Source organism: Musca vetustissima, unplaced genomic scaffold, assembly GCF_032173495.1.
Source record: "Musca vetustissima isolate MV318-11 ecotype Yass unplaced genomic scaffold, APGP_CSIRO_Mvet_v1 utg57064, whole genome shotgun sequence".
In the NCBI taxonomy this organism is placed as follows: domain Eukaryota; kingdom Metazoa; phylum Arthropoda; class Insecta; order Diptera; family Muscidae; genus Musca; species Musca vetustissima.
The window spans coordinates 2,404-28,885 of record NW_026879910.1 but is presented as its reverse complement, the minus strand read 5'-3'; the positions used below and the strand labels follow the sequence as shown (position 1 = coordinate 28,885).

At 35.4% G+C, this 26,482-nt stretch overlaps 1 protein-coding gene and 1 non-coding gene across 2 annotated transcripts; one reads left to right on the top strand and one right to left on the bottom strand.

Annotated features, from left to right (window-relative positions):
• Positions 1-5,352: 5,352 nt before the first annotated feature.
• Positions 5,353-5,444, bottom strand: Trnai-uau (transfer RNA isoleucine (anticodon UAU)). Its single transcript is given in 2 exon segments — positions 5,353-5,388; positions 5,407-5,444. It is a non-coding gene; the product is annotated as a tRNA-Ile (tRNA).
• Positions 5,445-11,434: 5,990 nt separating this feature from the next.
• On the top strand, positions 11,435-12,409 carry LOC133325126 (uncharacterized; the record flags this gene model as incomplete). Its single annotated transcript, XM_061533949.1, has 1 exon — positions 11,435-12,409. A coding segment is annotated over exon 1 (975 nt), but the record flags the coding sequence as incomplete, so codon positions are not given.
• Positions 12,410-26,482: the final 14,073 nt, after the last annotated feature.

Below are 26,482 nucleotides of genomic sequence, written 5' to 3'. Positions count from 1 at the left end.
GTAGGGTTTAATAATTTGTATGTGTTGCGAAATAGTTAAGCGATCCATTTTCGACTTTCAACTTATAAAACTTTGACAGATGTCCAATTCCAGGCCCATAATTTTGAAACCACGAAACGGATAACCATGTACGTTTTATAAAGCAAGTAATTTGTTAGTCTTTAAACAAATACAGAGTTCCATAAGTTCCGACGTAACACAATACATAGTACTTTTTAATATTTCCTTAAACCTAGCATTACCTAACCACCAATACTAACCGTGCACTATTTAAAGATTTCAGATTTTTACATACCTAATTTCGAGGTCCTCTTCAAACAAAATTACCTAATAAATACCAACTGGTTTTCCTATAAAAATTCAACTCCCTGATTGTTCCTTTGTTCCTCCCAATATTTATTCTTAACTAAACTGTTTTATCTTTGTTGTTATTTCCAACACACACAAAAAATCCTATTTGTGCCAATTTCCCACATAGCATTTAGCTATTCGAATGAATTTCTTCCTCTAAAGCAATTCGCCTGTTGCATCGGTAAGTGGGTTTGATTTGTTTGCTACATTTTTGTCGAATTCCGAACGCGCCCGCCGGCTAAATGGCCAAACATTTCGTTGAAACATTGCGTGTAACAACCTTAAAGTTGGCATTTTTGTGTCCTAACTTGATTTTTGAGAATTTTTTTGTCGCACGTTATCGTTTTTTTTTTTTGAGTCGCATATTTCTTTCCGGTGAACTATATTGAAATGTGATTTGATTTTTTTGCTGTTGTTTTTGTTCGTTTTACGCACCCAGACGAACAACTTCTGCCAGTCCAACCAATGTTGGACTCGATCGAGTGCATGCATGCAGTAAATTACACAAGTTTGACATTTCGAAAAACAAAAAAGAATTCTCCTAAAAAAATTCTTTTGACAAAGAATTTCACATGGACACCACCACCAATACACACATACACATGCATACGCAATGGGGACCAAAATTTTACCACGAGTATAGAAGTGGAAAAAGTAGAGTCCGACTATAAGAGATATGGGAATGGGGCCGCAGAAAAACCTATGAGTGACCGAAAAAAATGTTGAACTCGATGCCATAGTTAGGGACAATAATGCAGCCACCAGCAGTGATTCATTCGCCTGTCTGTCTGTCTGTCCCTGTTGCCTATGCCTTAATAAAAGGCTAGTTTTTTCAGTCGTCTTCTACCCGTCGGGACACGCATTCCAATAACAATGCCTTGACGTTATTCTTCTTTTTTATTGTTTGATGGAATGTTTAGTTGTCTGCCACCAGATCCATTGTTCCCCATACGACCGAACATCATCATTGCCAGCCAAAACTAGAAGGAACAGAGAAAAAATTGTGCACAGTTGGAACAAGGTTGCCGTTTAGATTGGGAATTTGGACTTTTTCAAGAGATCTTATCCTTCAGTATATAATTTTGTTCATCGCAGACGAAGACACGTAAAAAATTAAAGATTAAGCTATTCGATCAATACCGAAAACCAACAGAAAATAATTGAATGTCGTATGTCTGTTGGAACGATATTGCCCCCTAAATATTGGTATAGCCTCATTTTCTGAATTTTTAAAGTCCATGACACGCTCAATATTGTTCTACACTTTGTCATAGCTCCCGTTTAGACATTTTAATCGTAGTGATTATAATTTGGCCATCCGTGTTCTTGGTTGGTAAACATAATCTTCAACCATGGTTCTATGTTTCGAAATGGCCCTTTGATGGTCCTAGCTGAATTTGTTAACCGAAATAATTGTAATTACGCAGAAAATTATCAATATGGGTCCCTGTTTCGAAATAGCTTTCATATAAATGTCCCGTCCAATATTGGTACTAAGAGAATTTTCAAACCCAAGTGCCTGTAATTTGTCATTCCGTTTTCTAGCTCCACTTTGGTATGCTGAAGGTCACAGCCGAATCAGATAATAAAAAATCTCCTGCCAGATATTTTATGACATAACCTCCACATACATGTCCGACCGATTAAAAGAACAATGTCGTGTCCAAGGTATCCATAAGGACCCACAAAACCTTATTGATTGGCTCCCTTTTGTGGTTTTAAATCTGATGTTTATTGATAAAATAATTGAATTCGGGTGGCTTTACATACTGGTGATTATCGGAAGCGGCTATGACTATTGTGGTTGTCGGGAGTCGGAGACAATGATCGGCAACGATGGCTGTGATCGGGAATGGTCATTGTCGAGAGTCTGCAGCGATGACTTAACGGTGATCGGTAATGGTGATTGTAGGGAGTCTGCACAAAGGTCGGCTACGACGATTTAACGATGGCCGGGAATATGTTAGTAGTATATATTGAGTAAGAGCTCGTACAAACTACTATATGTAACTACGAACAGTAAACCGGAGTAAGCCGAAACCTCTGTGTGGAACAGTAAACCCAAGTCTCTGTTTGAAACTGTAAGCCGAAGCCTCCATGTGGAACAGTAAACCGAAATCTTTGAGTGGAACTGTAAACCGAAGTCTCTGTGTGGAACAGTAAACCGAAGGCTCTGTGTGTATGTATTTATTAATGTGTAAAAAGAATTGCGATTATATGTGCAATGATCACCCACAACACAGAAAGGCAATCCTATGCCATGGCCAGCCCTTACTTAGTGGTTGAAACTGAAATACTTATGTTTGCGGTGTAACAACGTGAATGAGAATTATATGGTAGTGTGGAAGGCGCGGGTAAATGTCAATGCTTTCATTGTTGATACTCATTAGGATGTCATGTGCTTGCGTTGCTATGAAATATGTAGTCATGGAGTTTATATATATCCCTTGAATCCCTAGGTCTGATTATTTAACAACTAAGGAGTTTATGGGAGATTTATTGGTCTGATTTTGGTATATATGATAACTTAATACAGCAACCCCCTAAAACAAACACACACACACTAGTCTCAAACGAAAAACCTTCAGACTTTCCATTCGGGTAGAAGTAATAAATTAGAAAAAAACCGAAAGAAAAAAATTGAAAGGATTTCTGCGAATATCGAATATCGGCTTTAGTGATACTTTGATGGCTTTTGTAGTTGTTGCTGTACGAGTATGTCGTCATTGTTGTTGTTGCTGCTGTATGTCGTCATTGTTGTGTCATATTTCTATTGTGAAACAAACTCTTGAAGGGTTTTGTGCGGAAAGTTAACATGGAATTTACGAAAGTGAACTCAGAGAAAGAAAGAAAAAACCTGTTCACCGATACTAAAGGCTCTGTGCGTGATTGTTTTTCGTTTCTGGTGGTTTCCATTTCAGTGATGATGTGAAATGTGCCATTTTTTATGTGTGTGTAGACATCTCTTTGTCTAAAACAACAAGTTGAAAAGGGGACGAGAAGATTAGTAAAGAAAAGAAAAATAACATGGCCTTGTACTTGATTATTTTTCTTTTGTTTTTATGGAAAATGTGTAATGTGATGTTACCAGGGACAAAATAGTCAATTTTTAGTAAGAGATATTTTGTTGAAAGTAATTTTATGGGCTGCAAAATAAGGTCAATGTCCAACATTATCGTCTCTGAAAATTAATATTAATATGACCCATACATTTTCAAATAAGGCTACACCAATACAGGAATAAGCATTAAATAAAATAATGGGGCGTTTGAAATTTTTTATGGGGATGAAAGTCCTTGTTGGGTATTTTTAAAATCCGGAATGACAAATTCGCCATAGGTCAAGTTTGTCTGTTGGAACAGTAGAGCATATCAGTCTGGACCTAATTCAGTACTATGTGCAAAATGTTGTCCCAATCGGACAAATATTGGGAGTTTGGTCCCTATCGGACAAATATTGAGAGTTTGGTGCATCATTTACATAAAATCGGACGAAACTACATATGGGAGCTATATCTAAATCTGAACCCACTTTCTCCAATTTCAATAGGGTTCGTCCTTGAGCCAAATAAGTGAACTGTGCCAAATTCCATTCAAATAGGATCATAAATGCGACCTGTACTTTGTTCACAAAAATACATGACGGACAGACGGATATGCGTAAATCGACTTAGAAAGTTATTCTATGCATATTCTCAAAAGGAACCATGGGTCTATCTCGATTCCTTTTGCCTGTTACAAACATATGCACAAGGACATAATACCCCTGTACCACAGTGTGGTGTAGGGTATAAAAAGGTCACACAACAAATTATCACTTCGTCTGAATTCTCGGTATTGAAAGTCTCAGACAGGTCCTTTTCGATTTAAACTGCCGCATTAATTTTGCAGAAATTCTGAACGCAAACTTGACTTTAAACACCTCTGAGCGAATTGGGCTGTCGAATACAGCTTTGTAGTCGACGAATAGGTGGAATGTGTTGCTTTATTTTTCTTCAGTCGATTAATTGATGCTCTGACCTTGGCTAGGTGGTATTCACTCTATACCGTCATCTCTTATTGGTTCTGGGGTATCTTCTTCGCCGGTACTATTTGATATCAGAAGTTTTAAAATTCTCCTTCCAGATCCTCAAAATTCTGTCTGTATATGTCACCAGGTTCAATTCTTTATCCCTACATGAGGATGAGCCTGTACTAAAGCCGTCGGATTTGTGTTTTACTCGTTGGTTAAATTTCCAGACTTCATTCCGACACCTATACATCTCAATTTCTGTCTGTATATGTCACCAGGTTCAATTCTTTATCCCTACATGAGGATGAGCCTGTACTAAAGCCGTCGGATTTGTGTTTTACTCGTTGGTTAAATTTCCAGACTTCATTCCGACACCTATACATCTCAATTTGATCACGCTCACGTTTTTCTTGTTCTTCATTTTTGTTTTTCCAAGGTGGATTTCTAGATGGTGTTCTTTGAAACCCAATTGTTGCTTTTGCTGCAGTTTGTAGGGACAGGGCAATTCTTTGCCATAGTGTCGTGTTCTGTCAGATCGTACCTTTGACTACGAGATGTCCTACAAAAAATATCAATATTGGTCTACTTTTTGAAGAACAATCAATATTAAAGTAAATTTCGGGATATGTTCCATAAAACGGTGCTACCATTGTTCTGTATGTTGGGTACGTTTTTCACGGTGCTACCATTGTTCTGTATGTTGGGTACGTTTTTCAACCCAATTTGCAATATTTTGAAACCTCATGCTTTGTGGTTTAAAATACCGTTATTGCTTATGGAGCGTGAAAAAAATATGTCAAACATTTCGTAATTTATAATAATTTTCTTCACTGACCCATGAGTTTTTGATTCTTGCTCCACAATTCTACACTACGAATTTATTTTTGGTAGTAGTTCCCTGTTAGACACTGTTGTGTTATTTAAAATGCATATGTGGACAATTTAGAATAAAAAAATAAAATTTTAATATTAAAGAAAAAAATACACCACTGCTCCAGGTGAGGCTCGAACTCACAACCCCGGCATTGCTCACAAGTTACTGATTATAAGTACCGTGCGCTAACCAATTGCGCCACAGGAGCTGTTGCTGATGATGTTTCTAAATATTTAGCGATGATGAAGGATTAATTAGTATTGGAATATTATTTGGATATTTTAATTAGATTTGGTGATGATTACTATGAAGCGGACAAAATGCATTATTATGAAGAAAACAAAACTCGTTGAAAAAATCTATACAGTTGGTTTTCAAATATATTAGAAACATTATATTTTTATAAGGATTTATCTTGATTATTTGTACGAGGACATATAGCCAATTAAACCATTTGACATTTTATATCATTTATTACATCGTCTCTTTTTGCACTTTTGAAAAAGAACATAGCCATTTAAAATAAATGTAATTTCTTCAGATATACTTGCTACTTAAGTAATTGACGTCAAAATTTGTTATTTTTGAACACCAATATGTATAGATATAGAATTTTAAATCGTGTACAATGTTATTATATTTTCGTTGTGGTGTAAATGAATAGAAATGTAAATGTAAATAAAAGAAAAATATAGCTGGAATTTTAAGGCGTCTTCAAAAAAAACTAATAACTTGCACTTTCGCAAACAACATACACATTAAATGATACACATATTAGCAATAATGGAAATAATGAAATGGGGGGGGGGGTGGTGTAATGGAGATTTTGTGGAATACATATAACCACCACCCCCTATAAGATTCCAATAGAAAAATGCTGAGTTAGATTGCAATACAATAAATGGTACGATGGTATTTTGTTCGCTGTTGCTCTGCCATTCAGACATTTAGTCATCCAGACAGCCAGCCAGTCGGTCGTTTATTCACTCCTCCATTCATTCATTCATTTGTGCACATTTGAACATTTAACAATCCGTGAAAACGGTATTTGAATATAAATGAATGGAACAAATTACAACAATCATTTGATGTTCCCACCAATAAAAATATATACACCCACATGTTCAGACATGCACACACGTACACATACATCAATGTGTATATGCATTATAATGCACTTACCCCCTACTCATGTGTATTTGAACAAAACGTATACTAATATAAATATAAAATATACACATGTATGAGTGCATTCATACACACGCACTCACTGAAGTATGTGAGAATGAGACAGAAGGATTTATTGCATCTATGTAAATATGTAGGGTACTTAAATAGAATTATATTGAAAGCATTTATACAAAATGTCTAGGATGAGTACTCAGGATTTATATTTATTGCATTGAATATTGAATGGTACTAATTTGAAAATAAGTTGTAATATTTTATACGACAAATTTCTTAATAACTGAATGTGATTAACAGTTTAAGAAAAGTAGTGATTTTTTATGATCTGACTTTCAAGTAATGCAATCTAAAATCGATACGTTGTATAAGACATTTTGCAAGGAAATATATATATGAAATATGGGTGCTTTTAAATGCCATAGGAAATTAATAAAAACGCACACAAATTTCAGAAAAATTCTAATGTAAGTAATATTTAAGCGTCTATCTGTTATCTTGTTTATCGTAATAAGACTTGGTTTGCGGCTATTCCTACGATGTTTGGCATTGAAAATGGAATATATGGGATTGGTGGTTTCGGTCTAATGTAATATTACATTTTATCAGCTTTTTGCGACCGAAGTGTCAGTGCATAGTCTTTTTTTAATATTTTAACAGTTTGTCTAATTGTTTCGAAATTTTGCGTAATGTATCGAATTGATCCTAAAAATGCGTATTTTATTGAATTCGGTCCGATTTCCGTCTGTCCATGTTAAATTATAAACAAAGTACAGGTCACATTTATGATCCGAATTGGATGAAATTTGGCACAGCTCATCTATTTGGCCCAAGGACGAACCCTATTGTAATTGGGAAAAATCTGTTTTTCGATTTTGATTTACGCGAAATTGAATATATAGTGATAAAAAAAACAAATGGCGTATGCAATGGTTGCTCAATTAGGTCCATGTGTTTATACATAACTCCCATATATAATTTTACTCGATTTAATACAATAATACACCAAAGAATCCAATCCGCCCGATTTCATCTCAATGGTGCTCCAAAGATTCTATGACTGTTCTATCTACAGGATATTATAGATATTAATATCTCTTGTATGTACCCAAAGTGGTGAAGGGTATCATATAGTCTGCCCCGTCCGACTTTTGAACTTTCCTTACTGTTTTTTTAATTGGTGCAGATGCAGACATAGCTTCCATACAAACGACTCTAAATCTGCCCGAATGAATAGGTTGCGGATTAGTCGGTTCACTTATAGATAAAGTCACATATATTAATTTGTTCCATTTCCCTCGAAGGAACATTAACATGAAATTGTTAGCATACATATGTAGAATATACCGAAAGTGGTATAGTCGGCCTAGCCCTACTTTACTACTTTCCTTACTGGTTTTGAAAATGGTTTAATTCAATTTCTTCTTTAATTGACATATTTAAATGTTTGGGTTCCATTTTTTTTGAAGAATATTATTAAATGGTATTAATTTGGTTTGTTGCTTTGATAGATAGCTTGTCAAACTTTGTAAACTTTTCTAGGAATCAGAAAAAAACATCACATTAAATTTTATTCTGATTATATTTTCCAAGGATTTTCATAACAAAACAAATAATAATAGTAATAATAATTTTCCTCCACAGAACTTGAACTCAATTTGTGTGGAATCATTTCAAACTTCTAAAATTCACACATTACAAATTTAATTGCACACCTTCACACAAATATCATACTACACATATATTTTGTTACAATTACAAAATTACCAAGTCCTTTTCCTTTACTTTTTAGCGTTTCTTTTTTAATGTGGTTGGTGTCTGCTGCATGTGTGTTTGTCCAATTGAAATAAAAAAACATCATATTCTTTATGAGCATGGTGGCTGTTGTATTGTCAGTCTGAACGCTTGTCTGTCTGTTCTTTGCTCTTTCTATGCTACTGTGTTTTTGTTTGTGATGAGTGGTTCGCAACAAATATTATATTCCTTCAATAAATTTCAAGTGTTTATTTTATTCGTTTTTTTTTTATTTTGCCTCTTTCTCTTGGGCTTTTCATTATTCACTTTCACATTCTGAATGAATAGAGGAAACATTTTACTAAATGTGCCAATTTTAAACAAGTGCGAAAATGCAATTGCACCACCCTTCAACTTTGCCAGTTTTTTTTTTGTTAGCATGCTTTAGGGCAACCACACGTGCAGCGTCGTTTTGTTGCTGTATTTACAGCAAGTGTGTAAAGCGACCGTGTGACACCCTCTTTCGGCCCCCGTTTTTTTCACATTAAATGCATTGCATTCAGGGTTTGAAGTATTGGTTTCTACAGAATTCATTCAGTCAGTCATTCATACTTGCATTCATTCACTCCTCACACACATGTAGTCACTCAACTTCACCGTCCGTCATTCATACTTTCAGATTTTCCCATTCCTTGATTTGTTCATTTTGTTACTTATTCGTCTTTGTAAGTGATTGGTTAAACGTAAGAGTGCGCGAGGTGTTTCAGAAGGACTAATTAAATGACAAATTTGTAAAATCTTAATAGTTTTTAGAAAGTATTTTCGTCGTTAAGTTCAGGTGTGTCGAACTCCTTAATTCCTAACGTCGGTTAACATGAGTGACATGAATGAGTCTACATGGAAACTAATATGCCCACCTCAAACGTTCTGTTATATTGAGGCTTAAGCATCTCATGAAGTTATTTTAATTTAGATTCTAAATACTCCCAATGACTTCGACTCATTCTCATCCAAACTTCTATTGCACCCCCATCTAACATTTGCAACATTTTATGTCGCATTTGCATTCACATTCCATTTTGAAACCATGCCCGCTTTATTATTATTTTTTTTGTTTCCTTTGTATGTTCTAATTTCGCTAATCTCCACCTCTCCCACGTACCGCCTTAATAAAGGGTTGCTTGGTTGGATATAAGCGACCACGTGTTTATTAAGGGGTTGGTTGCTTAAATGTCTACAATTCTTTTTTTTCGTTTTGGAAGAGTTTGAAAGAATATTTGACCATTTGTGGTGTACTTTCATTTCTGGGAAAGACAAATATTTAGTGGACTATTAAAAAATATGCAATGCAGTGCAGTACAGTTTTAGGGTTTTTTGCGTTTGCTGTGATTTTTTGTGAGAAGCCAAATAAATAAAGTTTGTTTTTCGCAAAGCGTTTATTTACGAAGCTCTAAACTTTTTAATGGATTACTTGGAAATATTGACATTATAAATTTGGGGAAATTCTTTAAAGAAAGCTAAGAGTATGGAAAAAATTAAAGACTTGGACGAAATAGGGAATATTTTTGAAAAAAAAAGTTTTTAAATAGTTTTAAAGAAACTGCAAATTGGGAGAAAGAGTAGATCGTAGAGATGTTTGACTTAGAGGCCTTCATCTCAAGATGATTTTCCTAGATGATATCCGGGATCATTTTCATGCATTTCAAGGACCTAATCAACAAAGACACTTCGTGAGTTTCTGAGTTAAGGTGAGATACTCGGATGTTTTGCATTTAAAATGGGATATCTTTGTCTACGTTTTAGTGTAGCCCCACATTCGGTATTTCAGACACATTTTTCGATATTCTTAAATTTCGACATTCAAGAATTTTCAACGAAGTTGGTACTATTTATTTCTCTTTCGAGATGAGCCAGAGAGTTACTACATTCCCGCCATTATTCGACGCGTTTCGCCATTGATTAAGCGGCTCATCGGGCATGTTGGGCAATGTGGCTTACAAATGTCGTTACTTGATATGTTGTATTTATGTCGAATATGGTCGCGAAATTGCATCTACGAATTAAAGTTCAGCCGTGTCAAGGTTTGGACAATTGGCATCAAACCAGAAGACTGTGGTGCAGTGTGGCACAGATCATTTAATTGGTCCAGAGACGAACCCTACTGAAATTGGGAAAAATAGGTTCAGATTTAGATATAGCTCCTATATATATTTTCGTCCGATTTAATGTAAATGGTGTACCGAAGTCCGTATATATATTTCGTGTATATTTTTAGATTTACACGAAATTTGGCATAGCGTACTGGAATAAGCGTAGAATGATGTGTGTTAAGTTTAGTGAAAATCGATTTAGATTTAGATTAGCTCCCATATATATCTTCGTCCGGTTTAATGTAAATGGAGTACTAAAGTCCCTGTATATCTTGCGATTTACACAAAATTTGGCATAGGGTATTGAATTATGTATAGAATGATGTGTGTTAAGTTTCGTAAAAATCCTTTCAGATTTAGATATAGATCCCATATATATATTTTCGTCCGATTTAATGTAAATTGTGCACCAAATTCCCTATATAAACGCGATTTGCACTCAAAATCTGTCCGAATGAAATCATATCATAGGCATGTTGTCTTGCTAAACCACTGTGCAAGCAGCAGCTATAAGATCAGAAACACCGCACATAGGAGAATCGAAAATCTAACACCAATTGTTTTCAAACGCATCAAAATGTAATGCCGTGTGTGTATGATTTACATGCGTTGTAATGCTGACCAGTTACAGCATGTATGTAAGGCGATGGGTGTATGGCTGCTAATAGATATATATATATATAAATATGGTTGTATGTACATATTGTAAATATTTTAAAGTACAATATCGTAAAATGTAAATATGTAATTTTTGTAGCTTTGCAATGTAAATGCATTTTGTCTTTCTTCTTTGATTTTTGCCTAATGATATTGGAGATCATTTTTGTAAATTTTAGTTGGCATAGCAACAGCGAAATAAACGCATCAATTTTTGGAAGCAGAATTTGCTGCATTTCGAGTTTTATTTCTTTTCGCATCATCTTATAAAAAAGCTTATAAGATCAAACATTGGTGACCCCGACGTGATACTTAAAGGCAAATTGTATCACAATTATTAATATTAATTCGGATATTAATAAACTCGTATTTTGAATATTATAAAATTGTAAATTTGGAATTTAAAATCAATTCGGATTTTAATATATTTGCAAATTTTCGATTTTTGTATTGCATAACACCTTTAATAAATATGGCTACCAAAAATACATCATCATCGTCGTCAAATGAAGCTGATAAAGTGCCATCCAATTTTTCCTTGTGCTTTAAAAAGGTAGCATCAATTAATAAGCAACTGGAAGACATTAACAACCGTCTTACCGCAGATGAAATAAATAATTTGGACGAGGCTGATCTTTCTGTGCGTCTTGAATATGTTGAAAAATTAAATCAAAATTTTGAACAGTCTGTATCATTTTTGGAAGAAACTAGTGATGTTGATATGGATGATACGATTCGATCAAATTTTATGACATCATATTTTGAGGTTACTGCCAAGCTTAAGCGCAAGTTAGGTGCCAACACCAATCAACGTGCAGCTTTCCGATCATCAACTCTTCGCCAGTTTTCTGTGGATGAACCAGTTACTGTTCGTAAAACAAGGTTACCGGAACTTCGAATTCCCCAGTTCAGCGGTTCATACACAGAGTGGCCTGCATTCTTTGCAATGTTTTCTACTGCAATAGCAAGTGATATGGATTTATCTAACCTAGAAAAGTTTCAACATTTGAAGACTAGTTTGACTGGTGCAGCGCTGGACACCATCTCGTCTTTAGAGCCTACCGATTCTAATTATGAAAAGGCTATCGATTTACTTAAGAATCGTTTTGATAATAAATTACTTCTTTTTCAAACCCATATTAAGGAAATATTTGGCTTGCATAGTGTGGATAAAAATTCGGCTTTGAGTCTTCGGCAGCTTAGTGATAAGCTTAACGCACACGTAAGAGCTTTGGATACAATATGTTCCAAGGAGCAAATGGCAGATGGATTATTAATTTATTTAATTACGTCAAAGCTAGATTTACAAAGCCTAGCAAAATGGGAGGAGCATTTACATAACGATAAATTGCCCTCGTGGGATTCGTTGTCGTCATTTTTGGATAGAAGATGCCGTATGCTTGAAAATCTTGAAAGTTCCATTAAACCGAAATCACCCAATCATCAGGTAAACAAGAAAACTAATTTTCATGGACGAAATGTGCTAATAGCTTCAGGAGCCACACAGATGTGTACATTTTGTGAAGCGAAAGATCATTACATAACAACCTGCCAAAGTTTTGAAAAATTATCTCCAACACTTCGATTCAAAGAATCGAAGAGATTAAACTTATGTCTAAATTGTTTGAGAAAAGGTCACAGACTTTGGAAGTGTAAATCAGGAACTTGCCGATTTTGCCATTTAAAACATCATACATTGTTGCACATTGGAAATAATGATTTGGAAATTAACTTAACTAATCCTCAAGATAAAGTGTCAGTAGCTCATGAAGTGGTTAATAATATCGAACCAAAGAAACAGTCTACTCTTGTATCATCCAGCTCTAATCAAAACATTTCACATTCTGTCATTGGTTCCAGAGTTCTGTTAGCAACTGCAATTGTCTTAGTAAAAAATAAATTTGGTGTGTACGTGCCCTGTCGTGCAATATTGGACTCGGCATCTCAGTTAAACTTTATAACATCGCGTTTCGCAAATCTGGCCCAGCTAAAGGTAAAACATTCTAACGTATATATCTCCGGAATTGGTGAAGGAAGCATTAACGCAGATAAAATAGCAGATGTCGAAATTAAGTCCCATAGTAGCAGTTATTCTGTTTCGTTTTCTGCGGTCGTCATACCAGCTATAACTGACTATCAACCAAACATAGATAATGATGTTAGTAAGTTTAAAATCCCGGAGAACATCAAGTTAGCTGATGAAGGATTTTACAAAAGAAGCCGTATTGATCTATTGATTGGCGCAGGTCTATTCTTTGAGCTTATGAGCGTTGGCCAAATTCGTTGTGGAAACATTTCCACGATTTTGCAAAAAACTCACCTTGGTTGGATTGTGTCTGGTGGTGGTGTACTTCATTCCAAGGCGCATTCATTGGCAGCTACGTGTATGGTTAAGCCTGATACTGATAGCGATTCATCTTTAATTGACATTTTAAAGAGTTTTTGGGAAATTGAAAACAACTTCGCTAATTCTGAAATTTCTCTCCCTGAACATAAATTCTGTGAGGAGCACTTTGCTCAAAATACTATTCAGCTACCTTCAGGTGAGTACTCAGTCTCCCTACCAAAGAAATTGGATACACATATGCTGGGTGATTCATATGATCGGGCACTTCACCGGTTTAAGAACCTCGAGAAAAAGTTGAGTAAGATGCCAGATACAAAGAAAAAATATGTTGATTTTATGAAGGAATACTTAGATCTTCAGCATATGTCGTTAGTTAAAAATATTCCGCAAGATACACGAGCATTCTTTCTTCCCCATCACTGTGTTCAAAAGGAGGATAGCACAACAACAAAACTAAGAGTTGTGTTTGATGGTTCTGCAAAATCAACTTCAGGCATTTCCTTGAACGATATATTATATGCGGGACCTACTATACAACCAAAATTGTTCAATACATTACTACGTTTTCGACTTTTTAGAGTGGCTTTGAGTGGAGATATATCCAAAATGTATCGTTGTGTTCGAGTGAATCCACCCGATGACTATCTTCAATGTATCCTGTGGAGAAATAATACAGAAGAAGATATACAAGTTTATAAACTTGATACTGTTACATATGGAACCAAACCAGCGGCTTTCCTTGCTATAAGGACAATGCAACAACTTTCAATTGATACAGAAACCAGCTTTCCTATCGGTGCTCAAGTTATTAGAAGAGATTTTTATGTGGACGACTTGATCTCAGGCGCAAATTCTATTGAAGAAGTCGTAACTATTAGAGAGCAAGTTACAGCTTTGTTAAAACGTGGTAACTTTCAAATTCGTAAATGGTGCTCTAATGAAGAATTATCTTTGTATGGCGTATCATCTAGTGATCGTGAAACGTTTTTACAATTTCATGACGGAACAGATATAGTCAAAACTCTGGGACTAATTTGGGATCCAAAACTAGATAAATTTATATTTTCTTTTTCTCATTTTGATGAAAACCTCAATACTACGAAAAGAATTATTTTATCTTCTATAGCCCGATTTTATGATCCCCTCGGATTAATTGGACCCGTCATCACCAAAGCCAAAATATTTATGCAAAATTTGTGGAAACTAAAATTAGATTGGGACGAGAGTCTGCCTCAAGCCTTACATACATCGTGGCTTGAATATGTTTCCACGTTTTCTAATATATGCAATTTCGAATTTCCACGCTATGTTTCCATTCCAAATGCGGACGTACAAATACATGGATTTTGTGACGCAAGCTTGGCTGCTTATGGAGCATGTGTTTACGTTCGCTCCGAGATTGATGGTAAAATTCAAGTAAGGCTGCTGTGTTCCAAATCTCGAGTAGCACCTTTAAAGGTATTAACCGTACCCAAATTAGAATTATGTTCTGCACTACTCCTTGCAGAGCTGTTAGCAGAAATAACAACAACATTTGAAAATGGTTACAAATATCACTGCTGGTCTGATTCTATGGTTGTCTTATCATGGTTGCAAGGTGAATCTTCAAACTACAATGTATTTGTCGCCAACCGTGTAAGCCAAATACAAAATATAACCAAAAATATGATCTGGCGTCATGTCCCATCTTTATCAAATCCGGCGGATATCTTATCAAGGGGAGCCACACCAGAAGAGCTATTAAAAGATAATATGTGGATAAATGGACCGAAGTTTTTGTATCAGGGTTTGGAATGTTGGCCAAATACATCTATTTTTGTTGATAATCTACCCGAATGCCGACAAACAGTTTTATCTACATCAACCAAAATTGCAGATTTTTCGATGTTATGTAAATATCATAATTCATTTTTCAAAATTCAGCGAATTTTTGGATTTGTATACCGATTTCTTAATTTTACAAGAGGAACAAAGTTATATGGAAATTTAACAGAGAAGGATATAAAAATGGGTACGAAAATAATGTTTCGTAACATTCAATACGTACACTTCGCATCTGAATACACAATGTTAAAATCAAAACAAATTATCAGTAAATCCAGCAAATTAAATTCACTTTCGCCGTTCATGGACGCAGAAGGATTAATAAGAGTAGGAGGACGTCTTCAAAATTCGTTTTTAAATTATGACGCACAACATCCAATAATTATACCCAGTGGTCACCCCGTTACAACATCTCTAATTTTGTATTATCATCATGAATTACTGGTTCTGTTGAAAGTTATAACCTTTCAACGGGGGGAGGATGTCTTGCTAAACCACTGTGCAAGCAGCAGCTATAAGATCAGAAACACCGCACATAGGAGAATCGAAAATCTAACACCAATTGTTTTCAAACGCATCAAAATGTAATGCCGTGTGTGTATGATTTACATGCGTTGTAATGCTGACCAGTTACAGCATGTATGTAAGGCGATGTGTGTATGGCTGCTAATAGATATATATATATATATATATATATGGTTGTATGTACATATTGTAAATATTTTAAAGTACAATATCGTAAAATGTAAATATGTAATTTTTGTAGCTTTGCAATGTAAATGCATTTTGTCTTTCTTCTTTGATTTTTGCCTAATGATATTGGAGATCATTTTTGTAAATTTTAGTTGGCATAGCAACAGCGAAATAAACGCATCAATTTTTGGAAGCAGAATTTGCTGCATTTCGAGTTTTATTTCTTTTCGCATCATCTTATAAAAAAGCTTATAAGATCAAACACTCATCGACAGATGACATCGATATAATGGGTCGAACATTGCGAGCGGTAACAGCCACCTTTGAACAAATTGAAAAGGAGTCTGCCAAAGTGGGTCTGGCAGTAAACGGCGAGAAGACCAAGCTGATGGTATCAACGCGCAAGACGTCCAGTAGACTCGGACCAACTGTGGAACTTGAGAACTACAGCTTCGAGGTAGTTAAAGACTTTATATACCTTGGTACCGCCATAAATAAATCGAATGATATCAGTTTTGAAATTCGAAGAAGGATTGTGATGGCCAACAGATGCTACTATGGTCTAAGTAAGCAGTTTAGAAACAAGGCCACCTCCCGCCAGACCAAAGTCACACATTACAAGACGCTTATACTAACCGTGCTATTATATGGATCAGAAGCATGGGTACTTGCGCAAGCAGATGAGGCAGCTCTTGGGGTGTTTGAGAGAAAAATTCTCCGAAAGATCTACGGGCCGATCTGCGTCGACGGTGAATATAGGCGTCGAATGAACCACAAGCTTTACAATTTATACGCGGACATCGACATAGTCAGTCGTATTGAGATGCAGCGACTACGGTGGCTAGGCCATGTTGTGCGGTTGAATGAAAATGCCCCAGGTCAAAAGGCATATAAAAACCAGTGAGCGGAGCAGTATTGTCGGACGGGGCCGACCATACGATACCCTACACAACTACCACGGAACCTCTTACCCGATTAGAGGTAGACAGCACCTCTTCCTCACACTGACATATTTTCCGAATATTACGAGTATTCAGTACATTAATTCTCCAGATTCCCTTCCCCGTGGGTTGTGTTGTGATGTTCGGCTTTCATTTGTGGTCTATAGATCGACATGAAAATAACACAAAAAATTAAGTTTTCGGTCCACTTCATACCAAAATTATTATCTGATCATCACCGAAAATTATAGGCGTTGTCCTTGACCATAACTGGAACCTCATGGAACATTTCAAAGCGATCAGCGCTATAGTTCCGCTCTCCAGAGTGATAATGGGTTAATAAATAATATACGAATACGGAGATACCTGTAAATATTTAGGTGTAACTCCCACATACGAGCACATACAACAATATAATTGGTCTTAATTTAAAGGTCAACCACTCCTCTTGGATATAATATCAACTTCTCGGGTATATGTCCTTCAGGGGTAAACATATACGCCATAGAATACAAATTTTGTCATTTTTCACACAAAAGTCAGGGTCCATTTGACCCGCTAAATATTGACCAATCTTTATCAAAACATGCATGCTTATTCTCTGGCCCGATCCCCTTCTCCATGCAAAAATTCGCGGTGTTTGGGCCATAATTGCGGCCTCTGGAGCGACCAGAAAAACCGACAAAAATTTAGTATTTGGTCCATTTCATCCCCTAAATATTAACTGATCTTTTCCAAAAACAATAGGGGTCTTCATTGGCCAGAACCCATCCTACATGCAAAATTTCGTGAAGATTGGTCCATAACTGTGGCCTGTATCGTGTTTACAAATTATAATGGACAGACGGACGGACGGACGGACACACATGTCTAGATCGACTCAGCTAGTCGAGATATGACGATCGGTATACTTAAAGGTGGGTCTAGGACCAATATTTCGCAGCGTTACAAACATTTGGGGCTGCACAAAGCTATAATACCCTGACAACATAGTTGTGTAGGGTATAATGAGCCTACTGATGGTTCCCGTAGAAGGGGAAGGCCACGAATTAGATGGAAATCCCAAGTAGAAAACAACATCTTGGTACGTGGTCTTCCAAATTGGTGGACTTGCGCACAAGACCGACGCGCTTGGAAATCTTTTTTAAGCTCGGCTTATGGAACAACCGTTCTGTAACAAGCCAGCAAATTTGAAATTTTACAGTAGAAGGTTTCTTTTAATAAATTCGGATTTAATAAAGCTATTATTTTGAAAATTAGAACTATAGTTAAAAAAAAAACTAGTTTATAACAAAACTATAGTTCTAAATTTCAAAATAATAGCTTTATTAAATCCGAATTTATTAAAAGAAACCTACTGTAAAATTGCAAATTTGAGGGTTACGTTTTTTTGGCGAATATGGCTCGATATGTTGATCAGTATACTTAAAGGTGGGTCTAGGAACAATATTTCGCGGCGTTACAAACTCTTGGGGCCGTAGAAAACTATAACAGGGTATAAAAACTCACATTCATACGCCATGCGAAATTTCGTTTCAATCGGACAAACCTTGGAAGTTTGGTGTGCAGTTTTCGTAAAATCGGACGAAAATATATATGGAAGCTATATCTAAATCTGACCCAATTTCTACAAAACTTGCCAGAGATTTGTTTGTAGAGCTCTTTGCACAGACGTTTATAGTACTCCTAGGATGTTTGGTATTGTTATACCCTACACAACTATGTTGTCAGGGTATTATAGCTTTGTGCAGCCCCAAAAGTTTGTAACGCCGCGAAATATTGGTCCTAGACCCACCTTTAAGTATACCGATCGTCATATCTCGACTAGCTGAGTCGATCTAGACATGTGTGTCCGTCCGTCCGTCCGTCTGTCCATTATAATTTGTAAACACGATACAGGCCACAGTTATGGACCAATCTTCACGAAATTTTGCATGTAGGATGTGTTCTGGCCAATGAAGACCCCTATTGTTTTTGGAAAAGATCGGTTAATATTTAGGGGATGAAATGGACCAAATACTAAATTTTTGTCGGTTTTTCTGGTCGCTCTAGAGGCCGCAATTATGGCCCAAACACCGCGAATTTTTGCATGGAGAAGGGGATCGGGCCAGAGAATAAGCATGCATGTTTTGATAAAGATCGCTCAATATTTAGCGGGTCAAATGGACCTTGACTTTTGTGTGAAAAATGACAAAATTTGTATTCTATTGCATATATATTTACTCCTGGAGGATGTAGACCCCAGGAGTTGATAGCATATCCAAGAGGAGTGGTTGGCCTTTAAATTGACACCAAATATAGTGATGTATCTACTCAGATGTGGGAGTTACAAGCAAATATTTACAGGTGCTTACGTATTCAGATATTATTTAGTAACCCATTACCACATTAGAGGGAGAAATATCGCGCTGATGGCTTTGACATTTTTCATGAAGTTCCAGTTATGGTCAAGAACAAAGCCTACAATTTTCGGTGATGATCAGATTAAAATTTTGGGATGAAATGGACCGAAAACATAATTTTTTGTGTGTTTTCGAGTAGAGTATAATCCGAAAATCACAACACAACCCACCGTGAAGGTAATCTGGACAAGTAAATAGAAGGATTGTACTGAATATTCGAAAAAAGTAAGGAAGAGATGTTGTTAACCTCTAATCGGACAAGAGGGGGCAAATATCACGAAATATTACTCAGACTCGGAATAAACATCCTCAGAAAGTTAGAGTTCGTGGTAGTTGTGTAGGGTATCGCATGGTCGGCCCCGTCCGACTATACTGCTCCGCTCACTGGTTTTCATATTATCATTTGTTTCTATTATTTTCAGAAATTTAATGTTCCTCCTTAGCACCTACTTTCAGTATACACTCTCTAAAGTCTACAATTTCATTTAATATATTCAAAGACACGAAACGGTGTAATTACAAAATTCCGGAGAGCACAAATACAACAATCAGAATATCTCATAAAGTCCTATGTTTATTGTTAGATATATTTGAAGATGGAAAATTAGCAAAATGTTAAATAGAAATATCTGTAATTGGAACAATAACGTAAGCGATTCTGAAATTGAAAATATTTTTTTTTAAGATTTGTTGATTTGTATATTCAACAAAGAGGAGATTTAAGTTTCTACTCCTATCTGCTTATTGGTTTAGTAATAATAATCTATTACGAATTTCCTCCGTTTTTACTATGGACGAAATAATAATCTATTACTGCGATGTAACTGCAAACGGCATTCATGTATACAACTTATATATAACTTCAACATCCGATTCACGTTCGCACACTACAATCGTGATTCTAAAAACGCTCAGCAACACTTGTTACAGCGAAGTGTATTTACAATGACTTCGCTGTAATTGAATTTTGTTGTTCTACTAATTTCGATGAGCAAACCGCACATTTTAAGTGCAACTAATAGCAATTTCAAAGTTGCACAGGCATGAATTTCACATCAAATGATACCCAATAAACGGATTACAAATGTTCGCGCAAGAAGATTATGGCTGCCAGGAAAATGTGTTTAAAATAATTGCAATAAGCAAACGAATCATCTAATTGCAGTGTACATTCATTTTCAACATTTCGAAAATAATTGTCGTTCGTCTTCGATTTTTGTTTCATAATGTTCTTACATACGACTCAGCAATATAAACAAGTAAACCAGTTGTCCTTGACCATAACTGGAACCTATCAAAGCAATCAGCTCTATATTTCCGCCCTCCAGTGTGGTAGTGGTTTACTAAATAATATCTGAATACGTAATCACCTGAAAATATATACGTGTAACTCCCCCATCCGAGTACATACGACAATATAATTGGTATCAATTTAAAGGTCAACCTCTCCTTTTGGATATATTATCAACTTCTCGGGTCTATGTCCTTCAGGAGTAAATATATACGCTATATAATACAAATTTTGTAATTTTTCACACAAAAGTCAGGGTTCATTTGACCCGCTAAATATTGACCTATCTTTACCAAAACAGGCATGCTTATTCTTTGACCCGATCCCCTTCTCCATGTAAAATTTCGCGATGTTCGGGCTATAATTGCGGCCACTGGAGCGACCAGAAAAACCGACAAAAAATTAGTATTTGGTCCATTTCATTCCCTAAATATTAAGCGATCTTCACCAAAAACAATAGGGGGTCTTCATTGGCCAGAACCCAACCTACATGCTAAATTTCGTGAAGATTGGTCGATAACTGTGGCCTGTATCGTGTTTACAATTTATAATAATAATAATTGTATGGGCTCAGCGCTTTTCTTTGTGCACTTCTTAATTTTGATACGACAGACGTACATTTTGATGCAACACCAGTTGAAACCATTGTCACCATTTTCAACAGCATTGTCGTCATAAACATCACCGTCATCTTGCAGTTGTTGTTACAGTCAAACAGAATATTTCCCGTCCACAGGATGTACTTACCAAAAAGTTGATAAAAATGTTCTGTCAATACGATGTATATACAAGTTGCAAAAAAAAAAATCACAGAAGGGACTGATGTTGACAACATTTCATTTTTATGATTATTACCTGGGGTTATTTTGTAGAGATTTATTAAATGCAGAGTGCATGTTGGAAAGCGTTGTTTATACAGAAGTGAATGATGTACATCACATGTAATAAGAGGATTTGCTTTTTAAGAACTTCAGGGGTGGAGAGGTGGAATAATTTATGTTAGAATAGCAGAAGTGGCAGCGCGGTATGCCACGAGTTCCGAAAATAAAAGGAGTTACGGTATGATAGTATGGGAGCTATATCTAAGTCATACCAGATTTCAACGAAACTTGCCAGAGGCTCATTTATAATAATTTCAGTACATTGTACAAAACTTATGCCAATCAGAAAAACTTCGGATATTTAGTGCACAATTTACATAAAATCAGAAGAGATTATATATTTAAATAAGAATCGATTTTTATGAAATTTAACACACAACGTTCTAGACTTAATTAAGTATACTATGCCAAATTTCGTGCAAATAGAAAGAAATGTAGGAGCTTTTTTTACGAAACTTAGCACACATCATTTTAGACATAATTCAGTACGTCATGCCACATTTCGTGCACATCGAAAATATATAGAGACTTTGGTGCATCATTTAAATTAAATCAGACGAAAATGTATATGGGAGCTATATCTATCAGTACGATATGCTAAATTTCGTTCAAATCGAAGGACATATACATAAAATCAGAAAAAAATATATATGGGAGTTATATCTAAATCTGAATCGATTTTTCCGAGACAGACGGACGGACATGCATAAATCGACTCAGAAAGTGATTCTATGCATATTCTCAAAATGAACCATAAGTCTATCTCGTTTCATTTTGTATGTTGCGAACATAGAATATGCATAGAATGACTTTCTGAGTCGATTAATGCATGTCTATCTGTCTATCCATGTTATATAATAAATAAAATACAGGCCGCATTTATAACCTGAATAGGATGAAATTAGTCAGATCCTACTTATTTGTGAGTGGTGTACTCCCAATATATATTCGAATGAGACGAAATTATGCATAGCGCACTGAATTGGGTCTAGAATGGCATGTGATAAATTTCGTAAAAATCGGGTCAGATTTAAATATAGCTCCTATATATGTTTTCATCCGATTTTATATAAATGGTTCACCGAAGTCGGCACCGTCCAACTTTTGAACTTTCCTGCTTTAAGTCAAAATCTAATTTAAATAAAAACATGCAAAAATCAATTCTTCCATATCTCCACCTTTTTCCAGAATTTTGGATATAGGTTTATGATTTTTACATCGCTCCAAATTAAAATTATGAACTCTACCTAAAAGTATTCAGTCCAAAAAGTACAGTAAAACTGTCTACATAGTACCATGTTTAATTGTCCACAAACCAATCATTCACAAAAAAATTCGTTTGAGGTCACTGGTTTATTAGACATAAAACTATTTTCCAAAACACTACGATTGCTGCTTAGCTCTCTCGATACTTATATGGATGCCATAGTGTGTTCGGACACAAGCAAATTTCATTGTTTAATTTTTTAAGTGCTTTTTCATGCAATTCATGCTGATGTTCTCGTTCATCTGACACCACTTCTTTGTATTGCCATTTTTATTGTTAAACGTGATGTGCGTGATTTGATTTGGAATATCCTTAGATGTTAGTTCTTAAATGAAAACCAATGTTAAATCAGAAAGCAAGAGCATGAGAGAGACAGAGGGAAATAGAATAGAAATCTGCAATCCCAATTTAAGGGAAAATATAAACAAAGTATAGAATTCATTACTCATTTTATAGTCGCATCGGGCAAACCCCCGCACATGTGTTCTCGTTGGGAGTATTTTGTACGAAAAAGAGCGTAATAACGACTCCCTGCCTGTACCTGCTTTAGAGATAAATTTTTAAGTCAAATACTAGACTGCAATAGGGAATAACAAAAAATGACCCTAATTATTCCATTTTTTGTTATTCCCTACTGCAGTCAGTCACCCCTTTTTGTGAATTCAACTCACACCAGTAATACTTTATTTCTTCTATATTATGCATTGCCATGGTTATTATACCCCCCCACCATAGTATGGAGGGTATATTAATTTTGTCCTTCCGTTTGTAACTCATCGAAATATTTATTTCCGACCCTGTAAAATATATATTCTTGATCAGGGTAAAATTCTAAGACGATCTAGCCATGTCCGTCCGTCTGTTGTAATCACGCTATCTTCTGAAGGAATTGGAATAGGTGCTGAAATTTTGCACAGGGTTGTCTTTTGTCTGCAGGCAGGTCAAGTTCGAAGATGGGATATGCCGGTCCACGTTTAGGCATAGCTCCCATATAAGGGTACCACCCAATTATCGGTATTTTGGGGTTCTTGAGCGCGTCCTTTAACTGAATTCGCTGAAATTTGGTACATTGGGTTCTTATTGGGTACTACTATCTCCACAAAAAAATTATAAATATAGGTCCACTTTTTCTGGTAGCCCCCAGATAACGGTATCTCCTAATTTTTAGTATTTTGGGGGTTTTGGTCGTGTTTTTCTGCAATTTGGTATTTTGTAGTCAAACAAATTTCCCTACCAATAAAATTTTTAATATTCGAAATGGTATATATTTTCTGTTCTTATTACATGTCAGACTAAGAAGATGAAAGAATGGAGTTTGTGTCATGTAAATATGTTATATGTAAAATCACATTGGGAGAATATTTAGATTGTTGTGATATTTGTCACTCGAATAAAGGGCTACTCTTTTGAAAACTTGCCAAACATTAAAAATTCTTTGGGGCATGTAAGTGAGATTTGCTATCACACACAAATATGTTGTGAAAAAAATTTCTAACTTTGCTTAGTATATAAATCCCTACTCGGTCCTATTCGGTATATAAATCCCTACAATGGTTGACACGTAAATATTTTCGTTTGCAGGAAATTTGTTAAAATTTAATTAAAAAATAACATTTTGTAGTAATTTATACAAATTATAATTAAAATCATTGCTGAAACCATCCTGTTGGAGTTTTTTTCCTGAGTATTTGATTGTGGCAATTATTTGATTTGGTGAGCACGGATCTGTTCTTTGTTGTGCGGAAGCCATCATTGTTGTTAACACTGCTTTTTTGGAGACACGGAAGCTGGTTTGTCTTGTTATATTCAGTGTTATAAGGTGCTTTTATATTTATGTTCTCGGCGAAGACATAGCCAATTCCGTTGGTATCAGTTTGTTATTGCAGAGCTGTTAACTTGTAATTGTTGACAATGGCACCCAAGAAGAAGATTTATAAATGTCCGAAGTGCGCACTTACAGTAACGGGGAACAGTATTGGATGTACTTCCTGTGATGATTTTTATCACATAGCATGTTTGAAAATCACGAAGGAGCAGCATACGTTTTTATATAAAAATAAAAACTTCTCATACAAGTGTGCTAAATGTCTTAATGTTAAAAATTTATCAATTAATGAGTACCTTATTGAAGAGGACGTAGTTGTTTAAGGAGTTAAGTCTGCTGTTTTACCTGATTTGCAATCGGAACTAAGATTGTGCTGTACGAAATTTAATTCAACACTTGAGAAGCAACAAGAAATATTTAAAGAACAAATTCAAAACCAAATCAAAGAATTTGAGTCAAAAGTGTGGGATGTTATTGAAGCCTTTCGTGCAGAGTATGCAATTAAAATTCAAAAGCTTGAAGATGACCTTCGGAACTGCTATGAGATGATTAATCATATGGATACTAGTAGAGTCAGTGAAATGCGGGATCTACAGATTAAGTCCGATATTAAACAAGAAGACTTAACAGGGCAGGTATAGTAATTAATGGATTGCCTAATGGCTTGCATGATCTGAGACAGCTAGTTGTAAATATAGCAGCGAAGTTGGGAGTTGAATTAAGCCCAATTGGCATTCAGCATTGTTGCTACTTCCTCAAAGGCAAATCAGTACTGGTGAAATTCAACTCTATATATGTGCGTAATCTGATTATGGCAAAATATCATCGATCTGATCCTTTGCGGCGGCGAGTCTATCTTAATGATCACCTTAATGCTGCTTCATCAAAGCTTATCTATATCTGCCGAAAGCTGAGGAAGTGCAACAAAATTATCATGTTTAGGCTTATTAGTGCAGACCAGCCTAAAGTTGAAGTTGAATTTTCTGGTGGAGCATCTGATCTGCTAGATATTGACCGTTGTTCGCAGCTTTTGGTTGAATGTGGAATAGTTTTGTCCCCCATTAATGTTATTGAGAGTAGATAGTATTCCTGTATTTATTTTAATAGTTTTTCTGCTAAGATCTTGTTTTATATTCTTGTTTTACTTATTAGCAATTTGCCATCCATTGTTAATGATAACAGCTTTTTGTCTTCACAATTACGCAATTACAAGGAGAATTTGAATGTTGGGCATTTTAACTGCCAAAGTTTCTGTGTTAATCGCACATCGTCGAAAATAAATGAAGTAAGAGATATTTTAGATGGAAGATATTTAGATGTTGTAGGCGTAAGTGAAACGTGGCTCAAACCATATATGTCTTTGAATGTTGCTGATATTCCTGGATATGTTTGTCATAGGAATGACCACCCTGTTGGTAGAGAAAAGGAATTAAGCATAAAGTAATTGATCGTAGTTGTTTATATGGTGAAGTTGAGTTTATTTTTGTTGAAGTTATTGTAGGAACTTCTAAGATGTTAATGGGTGTTGTGTATTTACCACATGGTGATTTCATGAGGTTTGAGGAATGTGTTTCAGATTTAGTTATAAGATATTCGGCTGTGATATTAATGGGTGATTTTAACAATAATTTATATGATTTAAGGAAATCTGTGATAGTTAGGAACATTTGTAGTAATCAGTGTTACCAAAACTTGATTGAGAAAAAATGCTAGATTTTGTTGAAAAAAATGCTAAAAATTGCTAAAAATTTTAGAAAAGTGCAGAAAAAAGTGCTAAAAAGTAATATACTTGTATTTTATAATTAGATCTTTATTTCCTTGAAAATTATGTATATACTTAAATACGAATAAGGAACTAGAAGTTAACAACTATGTTGTGGGGGTATTATAAGTGTTTGTGTTTCAATAGTTTGTAACGTCACGAAATATTAGTCCTGGACTCACATTTTAGTATACGGATCGTCATATCTAGACTAGCTGTGTCGATATAGATACGCGTGTATATCCTTTAACATTTGTAAACAAAGTAACGTTCACAGCTATGAAACA